At 42.3% G+C, this 18088-nt stretch overlaps 1 protein-coding gene across 3 annotated transcripts in view; it reads right to left on the bottom strand.

Annotated features, from left to right (window-relative positions):
* The window catches only part of grid1a (glutamate receptor, ionotropic, delta 1a), a 261685-nt gene that overhangs the window by 9338 nt on the left and 234259 nt on the right, over nucleotides 1–18088 (bottom strand). For all 3 annotated transcript variants that reach the window (XM_062400358.1, XM_062400359.1, XM_062400360.1), the window contains exons 9-12: nucleotides 11413–11514; nucleotides 9118–9315; nucleotides 7290–7620; nucleotides 5164–5302 (exon numbers count right to left, since the gene is read on the bottom strand). In XM_062400358.1, the coding sequence (XP_062256342.1) occupies nucleotides 5164–5302; nucleotides 7290–7620; nucleotides 9118–9315; nucleotides 11413–11514 (770 nt within the window). The remainder of the gene's footprint in view (nucleotides 1–5163; nucleotides 5303–7289; nucleotides 7621–9117; nucleotides 9316–11412; nucleotides 11515–18088) is intronic.

The raw sequence follows: 18088 nt of genomic DNA, 5'->3' as shown, positions 1-18088 counted from the left end.
TGTGTTTTATATGTTAAGATAATTGGCAATTTTGTCCAGCATCATATTTGCTAAATGCCAATGTCTTTGCAATTAGGGTTTGCTTCCAGTGTATTTTGAACGACAATCCATCCAGAAGATTACCGGCTTCCTCGTCATGCACTGGGTCGATATGTTTGAAACGCTGCCTCGGCGCTCGCCCTACATTTCTTTATAAAATCCAAACACAAGAGAAACATCAGCATGTTTACAAAAACCAGGAACGTTCTTTCTCTCTGCAGTTTCCCCCCCCCAAATAAGAGAAACCAATGGCTAATCTCAAGATGGTTGGACTTACTCAGCCGTTTAATTAGAAGCCTATATGGTGTAACAGTGGTTGTTGGGGGGGGAGACAGAAGCAACTGAGAGACTGAAACAACTGATTAGATGTTTCATGGTCTCTGGCTTATTCTGTCAGATTAAACTCCAGGCGTTACAGCGCAGAGTCAAACGTCAAACTTCAACAGCTTCATTTTATGTGAGTGCACAGTTATCTTGACCTATGGAGCCCTGCGGAATTATAGATTTGAGATAAAACAGCACGCGGAATATTTAGATCTACAAAGTGCAGTAAATAGAAGAACTAAAAGAGAATATACATCTATATATATATATATATATATATATATACATGAAAATAAATAGACAGATGGCGCAGTTTGAAAATCAACGACGCATAAAGAATTAAAGATTCACCAGTGACATTTTCAGGAAATTAATATACGTGGCAGATGCACACTGTGTGTATATAGCGAGGACATGGTTAAGAGCTTTCCCTTGTTTTGCTTTCCTTTCTCAAAGCCATGCAACGTACACTTTGATTCACGATCAATACACAGAGGTCCAACCCGGCCCTCCGGTCATTAGTTATAATGGCTGAACAAAGATTAAACAAAGCAAAGCACGCAAGCATTCACACACACACAAACACACACAGAAACAGCCACACACAGCTATCCTTATAAGGGCTTTGTATTGACTAGCATTCATTTTGTACAGCCTATAACCTTAAACTTATCCCTTAACGTTAACCCTTACCAATTCATACCTAACCATAATTGCAAACCACCCACAATTCACATCTTACCCCTACACTGAACCAAGACCTCAGCAAATGATCATTAAGAGTGATTGTTTATGACCCCCCTTGTATTGTTTATGACCCCCCTGTATTACAGTATATATATATATATATATAGGAACTTTTATATATATATATATATATATATATATATATATATATATATATATATATATGCATATTTATTTCATTCTTATTTTTATTTTTTATTTTCTTATTTCATTCTTATTTATTAATTTTTTCTTTCAATGTATTAACTCTTCATTGTACCCTCTGCACCATTGCAAATGAGGGTCTTATTCCTCAAAAGAGTGAATTTTGGTCCCTGTGAGGTGAACTGGTCCTGACAAGGTCTGTGTTTATGCTGGAAAAGTTCCTTAAGAGGCAACAAAAACCAGAACCATCGCACTCAACAATCAAAACACGATAACAACAACAAAAAGAAAAGCAGTGTTCAGTCACAGAGTTCACTTAATTAGTATTTATCCATGTGGTATCCTGAAGGACAAATAAAGAAACTAAAAGGCCTCAGTATGCTTCTCCGAGTCCGTTGCGGACTGACGGACAGACGGATCGGACAGACCCTTTTTGATTTATAGTTCTACGAGCCTTTTGCTTGTGAAAACAATTCACCGCCAGAACAGTAGATGGCGCAACGGAAGTCGAGCTTAGAGAAGCCTACCTCATGAGGTATATAGAAGAAGTCCACGCTGGTTTATTTACGTCCTCCCGGCTCCTCACACACAGTGAACGATGGCAACTAACAGAAAAAGGCTGTTGATGACGCGACCGTTTTTGCTGAAATAAAGTGACACCCAGCAGGTCAAAATGCTTATTTCGCGGTTCCCCGGTCTTGTTTCCAAACTGCGTTGCTAATTCAACAGCTGCAACAGCTTGAAGCTACACGGAGGCAGCTAGCTTCCCCCCAGCTTCCACACACAGTCAGCAGGGACACCCGATACTAACTGCTACCAAGTGTTTGCTTCTAACCTGACGGTGTTTGAGAAACAGTGTCATGACAACCGTGGGATTAAAGTCAGTGGGTTTTGCGCTGTTCCCACCGCAGTTAGCATGGTGGCTAGCCCGCTAGCCCCGTTATGAAAGTTCGTTATAACCGTATGTGACCGTACACACATGCCGTAAGTGCTCTAACCAGCCACCGTCAGCCGGACAACGCCGCTGGCTTAACACACTTGTCACATTAATCATAGAGTCGTAGTTGTGATTTTGGTTTATTGTGATGTAGGGAATGGAACAGGAAGTTTCCATTCCGAAATGCTGGCGTTAGAGGACCAATAACAGCCAATGGCTATCCGTGGGCTCTCCGCCATTTCGACGTGTAGTTAGAAAAATGAGAGCTGCACGAAAAGCTCTCCGAGGAGCCGCGGAGAGGCCCGGAGAGGGCGTTCCACGTTGGAGAAGGCGGTCCTATCTGTCCGTGTCCGTCAAAACGGAGAAGCATACATTGGCCTTAATCTGCCTTTTCTCTTTTGCTCTCTCTCTCCGGAGGAAATTACAAAGAGTTTTATGTCGCACTGTGGGAGGAAACTATTTCACCTCCGTTTCTTGAGGCATTTTATAAAAGCTTAAAAAAGCCCATGTAGTGTTAGAGACAAATAATCATATAGAAATCCTGGTTAAAGTTCCTCAGACAATAAATAATTGCTCTCCTTCCCACTTGAAACCTGCACATACAGAGCAGGAGTGATCATCATCTCTTTTGACACTTGCTGCTTTTTGCTCGTGCGCCACACGGACGGACTTGCAGGAGACAGAAATTTGATTTCTCTAAGATTCATAAAAAACAACTTGGTTTTATTCATGGCTGCAGATCCCCTCACTTCACGTTGTATTTTTAAAATTCAAGTCATTTCTGGAAGAAATTTCCAAGGTTTGAACATTGGATTTATGCTCAAGGACAATCTGCCAATACTTTCATGACAAACAGCAGGGGAGACATTTCAGATTGGCCAATTTGTACAAGCCTTTTTATTTAGTATTTGTAGAGCTTTGGTCACCAACTTATATTCTTTGCATCCTCTGCATACAAAGGCTCTACAAACATAACATGTACGACTAAACTAAAGGAAACTAAATGGATCTAGAACTGAACAGGGAGGAAACAAAACAGCCTGAAGCAAAAACATCTTCCCCCAGTTCACACATCCCGGTTTCCCTGCCCCATAATCACAAACACTCCCAGGCAGAAAAAATCTGGGTTTGGAGCCATTCTTAAGGAATTTTAGCTCAGATGTCATCAGATCTAATCCCAACATGCTTGCAATACTTTACATCCTCATATAAATGTACTTCTCCATATGAACAGAGACCAACTCTACCTCTGTGCCTGTGTTCTCTTCTGCCCACCCTGAGACTTAAAAAGGGTTTTGTCTGATTTAGTTGTGTTTTTTAAAATGTGTTCTCCTGTGTATGAATCTCAAAAAGTCCTAAATGGCTTCATTTGTCTTCATAGAACAAGGTTCACAACATCTAACAATTTATTTATAGGCGAAAACTTTGATTTAGGAAAATTATGGACTAATGCAGAAACACCCGCCCTGTGATTTATGAGGCAAATTAGTAATAGTAAAGAAATGCCCCTTTCTGTAATGGCGAACTGAAGAACCCACTGTCTTTAGGTTCACTGAATCATCAAGGGGACAAGTGGACATTTCAAGCAAGATTAAAAACAATGTAAATGGTCAATTTCTTTAATTAAGTAGAGAAGAAAAGCTCCACTGAGGCTGTTGGACCTGAGGTGTAATTCCTCTTCTCAGTAACATAATAAAATAAGCAATCGAAAGCACTTCTGTAAGGATCTGGTACTGGACAGGCTCAGATGTGCACGTCAGGAAAACAGTGTGAGACAAATGAAAAGCTTTAAATGTAAAGAAACAAATATACATATTCTGGGATTTGCAAAGTTTTTACTATAGGCTACCTAGGCTTAAACTATAGGTGAGAGATGGATGGATAATGGAAGGAATATAAACAAACATGCTTGCAAAATTTTGCTGAGCCAAGAAGTGAATCCCACACAGACGATGAGTTATACAAAGAAATAATAAAAGTGTAATTTTGGGAACAGCGCACAGAGAGTCATGTTCACCATGTTCTGCTTGTTTCCATTTAAAATTCACAGTCACAGTCCCCTACTCTCTAACTTCTAAACGCAATAATTTGCAATTAGTTTGATTCCATTCCCCGAACAGTAGCAAACGAACTTTGAGAAAGTTCCAGTAATTGCCAATCCAAACATAAACACACACACACACACACACACACACACACACACACACACACACATACACACACACACACACACAAAAACACACACAGACATGCACACAAACACACACACACTCACACAAGCAGGGTGTCTTCACAGGTGAGCTGGATGCTGCTTAGCATTCTCTGCCTGTCTTCACATGTCCACATGTGACTATTTGTTTTGCAGGAGACAGACCCAATGTAATCAAATGCCTCTCTGCCCATTCTTAAGGGAAAGACAGCACCAAATTGGATTCACTGACAAATAACTGACTTTGGACTGAGGACGGACTAGTTGTTAAGCAGCAGGTCAAAAATTACAGAAGAGCAGTCGGAGCAAACCCTATGAACCGAGAGCAGCAGATGAGAGATGCACACAAATCAACCTCCATCCACAGCAGCTGCTCCCGGGGTGAAGATATTGAAAAACATAAGGTGTGCAACCTCCACAAAACACTCAATAGAGCATGAGAAATCCCCCTCTATAATGGGCACACTGCACCGCGAGGCACACGCACACATACGGTGCATTCACTGCAGACATACCTGACAACGCGCAGAGGCTTTAAAGCTTAAAACCAGAGCACAACCGTATTTGTGAAAGAACAATTTATTTTGTGTCCCTGCTTGAAAACTGATGAAACGTCTAGAGGGAAGAAGTCAGTTTACCAGACTGAACTGTTGTGTGTGTTTAATGCAGGAATACATTTCAGCTTCTTCTTGCAATTTACCTCCCCATATTGTGATGGTTTCATTTGACTCTAAAGCATAATGTCGAGTGAAGGTTGTGTTACCTGACGGCGTTGTCCATGCGTGACACTGTGAGGTAGGCAGCCAGGTTCGCTGTGTAAGACGAGCACACGATGAGGGTGAAAAGCCACCAGCTGCCCATCACGATCCGCAGAGCCACTGATCCCAGGATGGAGTCGCTGCCTGTGGACGTGAAGGGGGGAGAAGCTTTTGGATTAAAACTGCACCAACCATCATCATGTTCACAGTGAACAGCATCATCACATGCTTTCCACCACACAAGATCCAGGCTCTCATCTCCAGTTTAGTGTAACTACTGACAAAATGCTCTATTATTATTATCAGGGTCTTGTATCCTGATGTTATTGTTTCAACTAGTTTGATATCATCAGAGAACAAAGAAAATAATCATATTTATTTATATTAATGATCTTAATGAATGCCTTTGAAAGATTTGTTTCCATTATTTCAAACGAGCTTTAATGAAATGTTCAAATTATATGAAAGAACAGACACGTTTCTTGTCTCAGAGTGATGACTGTACATTTGCGCTTTACTTAAATAAGTGGCTTAGTAAAATAGTGATGAGTTGGAAATCTAATGGTGCTAACAGCTCATCGGTGTAATCTGTCACTTTAGAGACGACACTCTGTACAGCATCATTTATTTTGTCCGCCCTGATATGTTTTTTTAAAGCTTTTACTTTTCTATTATGCGTCTCAACCCTAATTAAGCATCTAATAATCATTCATTTTGCTTTTCTTAATGTTAGTCCCTCGCTATATTCCATCCTTCTTTGAGGGTTGAACACTGGTCTGTCACATGAACTTGGCTACCGTCACTTCTTCTCTGTCACTCTGACTCTTTCTCTCAAAACAGCTCGAGAGGTGCAGGAGAAAAATGTCAGGACACATTCTAATTTCAAAGAGTGGAGCCGCAGAAATGTCGTCTGAAAGATTCAGGATTGTGAAATGTAATGAAAACATATTTGTCTGAGAGTGTCACAATCAACACGGCCGCACCCTGAGGACAGCTCGGGCACAAACCGAAGGCCTTGTCAGATGCATCGCACCAAAGCATCAGTCATTTTTATTACACACGGCTTTGACTGATTTCTTAAGGTCATCAAATGTGAAATGTGCATCTAAAGTTTTACCGGATCTTTCCCCGACTGTAACAATCCACTTTGTGGCGCTGTCACTTTCGTCTTTTTTAGTAAATTGATTAAACTCTCTGATCACAAGAGGGGACGTGTCTTTTTTCTTTCTTTTTACAGTTTCTCCTCGATAGCTTCAGATGATTTCATGCATCTCCCCCTGACCTCCTTACAGAACAAAAGAAGGGCAGTCCCTGTTTGAAGAAAGTCCGTGCGTCCACAGTGGACACACACAGCGAGAGAGGAGGGGGACACTGCGGCCAAGTTTATGCTCTCTGACAATGGCTCGCTATGCATCAGCAGTCGGATCCATATCAAAGCGACCCACTTCTTCAAGAGGAGAAAGAAGAAAAAAATCAATTGACTTGAACGAAAAGTGGCAACGGTGGAACACGAGCCGGAGACAAACAGGAAAGGCAGGGAATGGACGTGGAATTCAGCTTCTCTTGAAATACAGTGGGTGTTAGGTTAAAAAAGGCTCAGAGGCAAAGTGCCAGACTTTGATAGATGCACTTCAGGCTTTAACATCAGCTGCAGCAGTGAGTCATTTATCCACACCAGAAATACCTGGATGTCCACCAGGCTAAAGATGGGACAAGGGCACCTTTAGAAAAACGCTGTGGTGGGCGTTGTGCCTCAAACTGACTCACCCCCGAATCAGCATTTATTGTCCTGTGACATTCACGTTTGCTTTTTTCTTATTGATTTGGACTTTTTTTCTAATATTTTGTCCTAAATCCCTTCAATTATTTCTGGTTTATATCCAATTTTGCATTTAAGACAGGGAGGTCTTGTGTTTCATGTGCCACTGAACGCAAAGAGCCAGCAGGATTTCATTCATTTTTTAAATAATGCCACTGACTTTAACACACTCACGCACACATACATTTGCTGTGTGTTTAGCAGGGCTGAAAAGCTGCCGTGCCTTGACTGTCCTGCGTCATGACAAACACATACTTTATAACTGCTGTGCTCGGTTGTGGTTCGCTGCCAGAATAAAACCACATCACCCACCTTGTTGCACAAAAGCACCGTAGACGATCCAGATGGCACTCTGAAGTGAAGTGGAGACAGAAGGCGGCGGATGTCCTCCTGCACTGTTCTGGCAGCGCACCGCCTGGATGCGCCTGAGCAGGAAGATCATGATGCCCACTACAGGGATTGCTGCGGCGATGCACGCCCACACTGCCAGATCGAACGGTGCCAGCAGAGAGAAAATGTTGATCTTCTCCTCGGACTTGCGCATCAGGATTCCGACGGAGTAGTCCAGGTAGCGCTTGCTGAAATCCACCACGCTCTCGCGCTCGGGGGTGATGGTGATGGCCGATATTGCCAAGTCCGCTCGCTGTGGACGGAGAGGCACGATTTAGTTATTTTCAAATGAACCAATAAACTTCATTCTAAAAGAAACTGAACTTTATTATATCGATTTTCTTTAGAAACACGATTAGCCCAGTTTTTTCCGGACACATCTTTGAAGGTAGTGGCTAAATTGAAAAGAAACATAATGTGCACATTTTAAATCTGCTTCAATTTCAGTAAACCTACCACCATACAGTAATATAACTTTCCCTGTGCTCCTTCCTCGGACAATCTATTTGTCAGTGCACCTTCCTTTTCTTGCAGGTTCATTAACTCCACAGTGAGAAAACATCATTAGGATTTTGTGGAGGTTTTTTTAATGTAGAACAATCTCCTGCTTATCCAGGAATCAAGTGTGCATTATATACACTCTGTAGGATTAGGACATTCAAATCTTCAATCTTCAACATATTGTGTTTCATTAAGTATTAAATCTTTTCCCCAATAGTGACAGGGATCACATTGAGACTGACGTGTCCAGAACTACATGGTTCCATCACACAGCTCCATATGGTAAACCTTAAGAATTACTGCCTTGTGGTATTTTTGCCAGAAATACGTTCACAAAGCCCCCCCCCCCATGTTCCTGATTTATGGAGTTAAATAATGAGCAGAAATTATGAAGTTGTTCTTTGACCTATTGGAATATGAAATGTAATCACTTCAGCGAATTACATATTTGTGTGAAAATGAGGAATAGTTAGCACTTTATTTCTCAAGCTTTGACAAATGTTGTGTTGTATAACCTCAGCCTTTGACCTTTGACCTAGAGAATCAGTTCTTATTTGAGTCCAAGTTGAACATTTTTGGCAAATATGAGGAATTCTCTAAAGGTCTTTTGAAAAGTTCCAGGGGCCAAAAAGTGTTTCTGTAGGTCACAGTGACCTTGACCCTTTGGCCACCAACATTTTAACGGTTATTCTTTGAGTCCAAGTGAAATATAATAGGGTTCATTAAATAACGCATTCATGAAAATCCACTATTCTGCCTGAGCCCATGGCTGTGGCTGGCTCATAAGCTTGAAAATCTGAAATTCTCAACTGAAACATACATTTAAAGGCCTTTAAGAGATAAATACTGTAGAATTTCAAATGTAAATATGTACAGAGAAATATCATTTATTTAGCCACTATGTAACTGAAATCATGAAACCCTCTACCTCTAACACAATGACTGAACATCCCATTATCAGTATGATCCATAACACCCTTTGTCATGTTCTGAAACTTTGTTAGATACCATCCAAAAAGCTGAAATCCGAAATTCGACCCACTTCAACAATCGGTGATATCACCGACCAGAGGAAATGGATTAGCAGATAAGAGCAGTTGGCCGTGCAGTGTGTTTCTGATCATTTCCACTTTGCTGACCCCTATCATTGGTCCCCCGTTTCAAAACAAGACAACGTGGCTTGACTCCCAGAAAAATGATTTAGACCAAAGTCTGGACACTGGCTGAGATGAAGAGACAACACGCTAACCTTGCCAATGAGTTCTCCCATCATGCCATTCCAAGTTCCATTGGGGAGCGCTGAGCCGTACTTCCCGTCTCCGACCTGGTAGATATCGTACTTGAAACCCAGGATCTTTGCAAGGGCGTCCAGGACGTCGATGGAGAAACCCTTGTATCTCTTGGGTTGGCCCAGAATGTTCTCTGCCACCATCACAAAAGGTTCCTCCTGTTTGAGAGAACATTGCACAATTGGTTAAAGGACCAGTTTGTAGGATTTATGTGGATCTTTGGGCAGAAATGGAATATTCACAATAATTGTTTTCACTAGTTTGTGATCACCTAAAAGCAGGAATAGCTGTGTTCTCGCCAGATGCTGGTTTCTAAATCAGAACATCTCAGCACCATGTTTATAAAATAGACCTGAATAGACACTGGGTCGAAAAAGGGCCCTTTGACATTATTCTGTCACCTGAAGGCCACCGTAGGTTCTCATACATGCTCTGAAAAGGGACGGGTGATGGAGGAGTCTTCAGTGAACTCTAGATGTCACTAGATCCTACACGCCGGCCCCGATTAGCTTCAGGGAAATACATTACGGTTATGATGATAATGCTGAAAGATGTGAAAGTGCATGAATTTAGTCTCTGAGGCCAAGAGCTGTCACCACACTTAGGAAGAAAGTGTAGAGTTCTATGTGTGTATTTAATCACAGGAACATCATTTATCAGGATGCGCCATAATTTCCTCCGGGTCTGACTGGGGTGAGCACACGTTCAGTCATCTTAAGAACTTCTGGGTGACACCTATATGAAGAGCTTCAGAGGTGATCCAAGTTAAACTCTGTCTTAATAAAAATAGTTTCCTCAGAAGCTGTTGACCCGGAACACACGGTGCCATGGAAACTGTTACGGTTAGAGGAAAAATTGCCATTTTGAATTTATTGAACCCAACTGTGGTTCTTCTTTACAGTTTGAAAGTGTCAGGCCAGGATTGAACGGGTGGAGGGGAGGAGGAGAGGAGGAGAGGAGATGAGGAGGAGAGGAGTCAGGGGGGAGGGCTAGGGGAGAGGTGAAGAGGAGAGGGGGGGTAAGTGTTAAGGTGGGAAGGGGCAAATGACTTGATCAAGTGACACTGCCAGGAGAGAGCCGAGCAGAACTTATGTGAATAAATATGATGCAGGTAAATCATGCGTGAAGAAGAGGGAAAACAGGAGAATTGGAGGCGAAGAGTGAGACGGGGAGGGGGAGGGAATTGGGACTTGGTGAAGTTGGTCGAAGAAGAGATGCTGCAATGTGGGATTGATTTCTTTCTCTCAGCCTCCCTCTGCTCCAGATGCACAGAACCAGCTGGAGATGAGGACCTAATATTCCCTTTTTTTCCCGAGAGAGAAGATGTCAGGGATTAAAATCCGACTGTGAAAAGTAAATTGTAAGACGTCCAGTTCTCCAACATTCAGATTTGTTATTGTTGGCTCAGACTCCGAGTCTGGAGACACTGAACACAGCACAACCCGGGATTGGACCTTCACTGGGGCTTTTGTACATGTTCTATCGCTCTATCTACTAATTCCAGAAATCTCTGTTTGCCTGTATGGGAAATGCATATCTATCATTCTCATCTTATCGGCTTCACCCAGCAAGGCGCAGTGTGGAATTTGGTGGGATTTGCACACGTGATACTGGGAATTCCTCATCTCTGCATCAGAACAGACTCTAATCCTCCAGTTCAGGATTCTGGGTCGCCAGTCAAGCTTCACCAAACTTTGAATTGACAGGTGAGCAGCTCTTTGTGCAGCAGCAGTGCTCTGTACTCCGAGTCATGCAGCCGCTCTTCACTTGCTCTATTGCTGCAGGTCATTTTTTACAGTTTGAGAAAAAGAAAACAGCACAAGGCAAACAAACAACCCATTCCAAACAGGCAGGTTTACAACAGGCAGTGCAGACAGGATATATTTATTTTGTATTCATTCCCATGTTTTGTAAGAATATTTTTTACAAGCTTCCCTTTTGGCCTCTGTCTTCTTCACTTTTTAATAAGCTCTAACAGTTGTTTATTTTTAATCCAAATTCATTGTTTCTTTGTGAATTATCTGCAGAAATCGTTGAGTGTCTTCACACAGCAGCTTCACACTGATACAAGTTATGGGTCTGTAGTAGCGCTTTTCTTTGTGAAAAAAATAATTTACACGACTATTTGACGTATTTATTGAGAAACTAATGCTCGTTGATGTGTTTGCCTGCACACTTAGGTGTCGGTTCTCTTACTGGGATATTGTCCTACGCGGGTCAGGTTCTAATGGATTCAGTTTACTCCCACGACTTACCAGTAACGTTACGATCTTGAGTGTCACTCCCTGCATCCCGCTCTCTATCCGATTCTCCTTCAGGCTGCCGTTCAGGCCACGAGTGGAGTCCCAAGACGCCAGCTAATGGGCAGAAAGAGAAAGAGGACAGATGAGATTAAAGAGCCTTTGGGCGGGCGGGCGGGGGGGGGGTTCTGTGCAGGTCTTTGAGAGAAATGATGTTGCCTCATTAAAATGTCTATCACCGCAATAATGAAAGAGTAGAAGCTGTGCAGCAGGTAAATGTAGAGCGAGCGAGCTACAAGTGAGGTTATCATCCCATAGTTTGCGATTTTCTGATAAACTGGTCAACGCGGGTTTCCAAGGCAACACCCATCTGAGGCACTTGAACCTTCCACTGATTTTTGAGATGCACCGAGAAACTTTGTCAACAATTTACATTTAACATTCAATCAAACAGACGGAGTAGAGGAGGATGGAGGATGGAGGTGGTTATGTTTATTTTTATTCGGTCTCTTTTCTAGTCTTGATGACAACTCAACGTACTTACCGGCACATTCACCCGTTCACACAAACATCCACACACTGAATCTATGTGCAGCATCTTAAATTGCCTCCTAAAACCAGTTATTTGCGGTTCAGCCTCTTGCTCAAGGACACTTCAACTCGCTGAATACGGGAGAATGCGATCAAACTGCGGACCTTCTTCTCCTGATCCAGAATCACCCCTATAATGATGATTATGTGATGACGACAGGAAGTTGTGTTTAACATTAAAGAAGAATAAAAGAATAAAACCTTGGCTCACATGTAGAATTGCGGTCATGTTGGACATTGAAGTTCATTCATTGACATTTAAAACATTCCTCATCTTTCCAACCAGCCTCCTTCCACACCGTCAGCGTTCTGAGCCGTGTCTCAGGCTGCGGAGCTGATGTTTGTTAAATACTTAATCAGAGCTGCTGGCCAGGACAAGGATTCTCAAGGATCTGACACATCATTTTGAGTGGTCTTTGAGATTTGAGCTGACAGGACAAGAGCGGTGGCCCGAGGCCAGACGACAGGCCTCTCCGGCGTGACCCGGATACCTTTTCCCTCAGAGACACACGTTCTCCCCAACAAGAGAGACGCCATTAAAATCGCATGGCTTTCAAAACGTCACCGTCGTTTTACTTTTGTTAAATATCTCAGGTTTGAATGTCTCCATTCTTTGAAGCATATTTTCTTTGTTCTAGCTTTTAACTTTGGATGTTTGAGGTCTTTTGATAACACGATGCATTGCAATGATTTTGTAACCTGCTACCTGACAGCTCACTAAATATAACAAAAATAAATGCTTTTTATCAAGGTGTTACTGCTGCCACACAACTGCTGCAGGCGTGTCTCATTTACATTCTGCTGGATCTGAACCGGCAGCTTCTATGACTCACTTTCATCAGTGATGGGGGGGTTTATACAAAATGCTGAAAGCCTGTTGGCCCCCGAGAAGATGGTTCTGGACGTACCGTTCAATTTGAAGCAGAACTAGGTAGAGATCAAAACGGTGAACGGGAGGTGGGATATTTTTAGGCTTCAAGATTTCATCTCAAGTCCTGCCCTTAACTTTGAACCCAAACTTCATGAAATATTCAGGTTCCTCGGCTCTTTAACGTGATTGGACACAGACAGCAGAGTTCTGAAGCTGAAGGTTTTGTCCCCATTTCATTTTTTAGACCTGATGAGAAACACGAAATGAACAACAGAGCAATATGTGCAGAGTGAAAACTTGAAATTACAAACATACTATACAATCAGGAGAAAAAACAATTACCGTAGCAACAAAGGCTTTCGACTGTGAATAAAAAAGAAGCTCGCGTGGAAAATTAAAGCTGCTCGGCAACGACTTCAGAGGAATATTTCATTTTTATCAGCTCGAGATCTTTTGTTCCTCACAAACCAACCGGTGAGCCTGCGTTTCTGAAGAGTCTGAAGAGCTCTCCACCGCAGACTGATAGTGAATCGTGTTTATAACCTGCCAGCTTGTGTGGGCGTGCATAAACATTTTCTCTATACGCAGGATGTTACTCATGAAATCTACCTCCTAGGGGCCTTTATCTAAGCTCTGTGTGCATGTCAGCGATATGGAGATCAGTCCTAGCTGCTGATTGCAAATATAATAAAGAGTTATGCAGCTTGTGTTCACTCGCTTTTTGTGTATTGAAGAGCTGAACTCTGTCCGCCGTGCAGTTTGCTTGTAATATGAAATGGTCATATGCGGGTAATGAGTTCAATCCTGAGCACTGCACAATCTAATTTTAATAGCTTGTCGACTTCATCTGTGTATCCAGATGAATGCAGCTGTGTCCGGTCTGTGTGTGTCTGTGTGTCTGTGTTGGTGTGTGTCTGTGGGGGGGGGGGTAAAATGTCAGCGTGCGTTGCCGGCTTCACAGCTATTTTCTCCATGAGCAGTTTTGTCCTCTGTGAAAAAAAAAAAGCCGAGCAATCTCTGCTCTGTAAAACTGAAGAACACTAAAGAGGAACACTTCTACTTCACAGAGCTTTGCACATCAACACGCCACCGGGAAGGTCACAAACAAAACCGCCACGGCTCCTGCATGTGAACGAGCGACACTCCACTGGAAGCACTCTGCTCTCTGAATACCAGCTTGGATTTACGAGTGAAGTACTTCTTCACTTTAACGGTGAACAAATCACACAGATATGAGATTTTCAAGGACACGACAGCGATACATGCATCTACATTGAAAGGATGCACTATGTGAAAATAAACACACTTAACGTGAAATGAAAGAAAACCGATTTTGCATCTTAACGCCAAATCTCATCAAAGATTTTTCTTTCTAAGTGTCATCACGTCGATGATGATAAGGTGGAGACAGCCTTCCTTTATAAACCTCGCAGCTGTCAGAATTCAAGAGCTACTGTCCTGTACGTTTCCTTCTATATCTCCTCTTTGTCCTGATGGGATTCTGCAGTAGAAAGTCCCCAAAATAACAGCGCCGCAATTTAGCTCATGGTTAGGATGCATAATGCCTCAAAAATGATCATCTATAATGGGGCTTGGTAAATGCCAATTACTGTTTGAAAATGACAAAGGGACAGCAGTGAAATAGCCCTGGAATCATGGAGCCCACAATGACTTCAATTACTGTATCTCCTGGAAATGACCCACTTCCTTTTCATGGAACCTAAACTGCATCATTACAGATGCATAATCGTAGATGGAGGTGGTTGCAGCTATTCTGCGTTTCCCTTTTTCCTACTTCAGTCCATGAGGTGCTTACATATTGACAAGACCATCATGCTACCAAGCCTCTTGACCCACAGGGCTTTGTCTGCCACACAGACTCAATAGTCGAGACGCTTGTGTGTGTGTGTGTGTGCGTGAGTGCGCTGAATATATTGTTTGTCGCATTGTCACTTCCTGCCTTATTTACTGCTCATGTCTTGAATCAGTTTTCTCTGCATGTGTCATAGTTTCCACTGTTATAAATTTTTTGGGGTTCTGCTTTATTTGACAGTGACAGTAGAGAGAGACAGGGAAGGTAGCTGGAGAAGAGAGAGAGAGAGGGGGGGTGACAGCCAGCAGAAGAAGCTCTAGGGTGGATCTGAACCCAGGCAGCTGATGGGATGAGGACTCTGTGTACACTCTGTGCACAATCCCCTCTTCCACTTTAGCTACAGGGAGAACCCAGAACTCCACTGTTCTACGGACTGAGTGTTCTGTACACATGAATATGCATGTATAGGTGTACACCTACGCAATATGATAATTTCTGCGTAACTGCATACAGTACGTATGTTTCCATCAGGGCCAGTGGTTTAATAGCTAATCACCGGGAGCATGGTGAAAATCCAGCCAGCCGTTTCAATTAGTCAAGAAAGAAATATCTGTCCTGGTTTAAATATGATGCTCTAACGTGTACGAAGCTACACGAGGCAGGACTGACTTTGTATCTCTGTGCTACGCAGAGTTGAAAAAAATGTTAATCATGAAGAAGTGAGTTAAAGGGGAAAGAAAGTAAGCGTAAAGGATGAGGAGCATGAGAGAAGGAAACACGATTAAGTTTTCCTCGATTGAGCTGAAATCCCTCAGAAAATGATATCAAAAAATTGTAGAGGGAAAATAAAAGCTTTGGGTGATCACACATTTCCCCGTGTTGCCTTGAAAAATATCTGTGTCAGTGGCTGGATCAGGGCAGTGTATGGAGTTATCCTCGGCTCTGTTTCAGAGTAAACTGTTGTGTGGCTTAGAAAAAGAGATGAAGAAAGACTAAGGTTCGCTGCATTCAGATCAGCCTTGTGATATCGTGGCACAGTGTGGAAATTAACCTGTAAGAGTGAGCGGGGCTCAAACATGCCAGTTCTCATTGAAAAAATAATGAGCTCTGTTTTCAATTCGTCGCTTATGAACTAATAATATTTTATATTATTTTTCTTCATCTTGTGAAGTGAGAAAAACAAAGGTCTGCAGGTGACGCTGTGAATTCAAATGAACTCTGTGGCGGTAAGCTCGGTAACAATTCTTCTCCATTGTTTTAATAAGCACTTGAGGGATTCAGAGAAACATCAAGCACATTTCATCCGGTTATGCAAAAGTCTCGGGAGGATTCAGGGTCAGGGTGGAACAACTGTGAGTGAACCCTGCCAGTTCGAGACGTTAAAGCAGAATTATGGAAATAGAAATGGCGGCATTTAAAGCTCTGTATATTGCAGTGTTACCATGTTGCAGAGTTATAACCTCCCTGTGATACTTGACATGTGCTTTTGTGCTCTCTGCTGTTATAATAGACATATTAGAGGAGCTGTGGGTTTATTTTTAATGGTGTTGATCGTTGGCTGAGAGATTTCAGTATCAACAGGTGTCTGGCACTGATCACCGTGGCTTGTTAATAAAATATAACTATCTCACTTTACACTTAAGAGATGGGTAATTATCTAATGAGAAGACAGCGAAATAAAAAAAGAATTGGAATTCAATTTAAGGCGTTTAATTTGTCATGCAACATGCACGTGATTTGGAACGCACAGAGCGGCGAGCAGCAAGTAGAGACCCTTTCCACATCCACAGTCCTCGGCCTGTAGAGGAGCCCAGGTCAGATCCCATTTTTACTATGTTGATTTTTTATTTATTTCACTAGATATTGAACCCTTGACAATCCTGTATGTGTTTATAGGCAAGTAGACAATCTTTAATTTATGGATACATTTCTATGAAAAACAATCCCTCATGTGGATGGATTTCTGCTTATAAATACTTATAGTTGCACTCGTATCACATGCCTTTGTTTTTAAGCGTGCAGGTTTTGAAATACAAAAATATCGCTAGTTTCTTTCTCACATTGCTGTTTCCCATGTCTACACAAGTAGGGAAGGTTTCAAAATGACGCAGGTGCCAGAAAGTGAGTTTCTAAAAGCTTGATATCTCCAAACCTGGTCAATTAATCACTGGATCAACACCGACCCCCTGCAGATCTATTGTTGGCAAGGGAGAAACGTCCTTCAGAGACTATTTTGTGCAATATCCCCTTGATGAGAAAGTGAGAAATAGGGTTACGTAATAGGACAAATATATCAGCCATCAACGACTGCATGTTTTGAGTAAAAACTACATGCAGTATTACACATGGAGCTCATGAGACCAAGCCACTGATGAATACATCTATCAGAGGAGTGATGAAGGGACACTTGGCTCAGTTCAGGCAGCGGGAGACGATATCTGAGCTGGCTCCGGGTGAAACGTGGCCTCCAGATTTGGTTTTGGTATTGACTTGGACTAATGAGGGATGAGAACTGGCTCCAGTTAGAAGCACTTAAACATTGTGGGGCATGAAAGCTGAAATAAATAAATCCTTTCACTTTTAAATCTGAGGCGGTTTCCCCTTCTTGTTATCTTGGGCTAAAGGCAATGCCACATGTCTCGGACAACAATCCAATATACTATTTGTAGCACAGACAAGGTTATTTAGAAATAACACAAGACATATGAATGGTGCCGTATATGTTATATGTTGTACTTGAATGAAAAATGTATTTTGATGCACCAAAAAAAAAGAAATTGGTGTAAAATAGTAGAAATATGATTTGAATAATATTCTAACACTCCCATCTTACTTTTGACATGTGCATGGAGATAACTACTGCATGACGCATTCCAGATGGGCTAGGAGGAACAATTACATTCAAATGAATTGACTTTCCTCTATAAAGAGGCTTTGCGTTTGGTAGCTGGAAGTCATTAGCAATATCTGCTTAGAGACAAACTGACACATCAATAAGAGCAAACTGGGAAACCAAAACAACAACAGCAGCATCGATCACTCTGCAGCATCGCCGGATGGTGGAGAAAACTCACAGTAGCCATCCAGGAAATAGTATTTCAGTCTTCATTACAGTTTCTAACCAGAAAGACGCCTCATCTAAGAGCCATCAGGCTGGGGAGAAAATGGACTGAATGCAGATAAACGATGATGGAGAGGGAGGAAGCCGAGGCTGAAAAATGAGGGGGAAAGGGTTGGGGATGAGAAGAAGATAGCGGAGAGAAGAGGATGGGTGATGGGATGAGAGGGGGGGGGGGGGGGGGGGGAGAGGAGAAAGAGACAAAATGAGGATGGCTCCAAGGGGGTGGATGTGGGTCAGGGGGTGGAGCAGGACATGCAATCACAGTTAGACTCCACTCAGAACAACACGACATTAC

Source organism: Platichthys flesus, chromosome 12 (genome assembly GCF_949316205.1).
Source record: "Platichthys flesus chromosome 12, fPlaFle2.1, whole genome shotgun sequence".
Taxonomy (NCBI): Eukaryota; Metazoa; Chordata; class Actinopteri; order Pleuronectiformes; family Pleuronectidae; genus Platichthys; species Platichthys flesus.
This window is presented reverse-complemented; position numbering and strand designations above follow the sequence as displayed.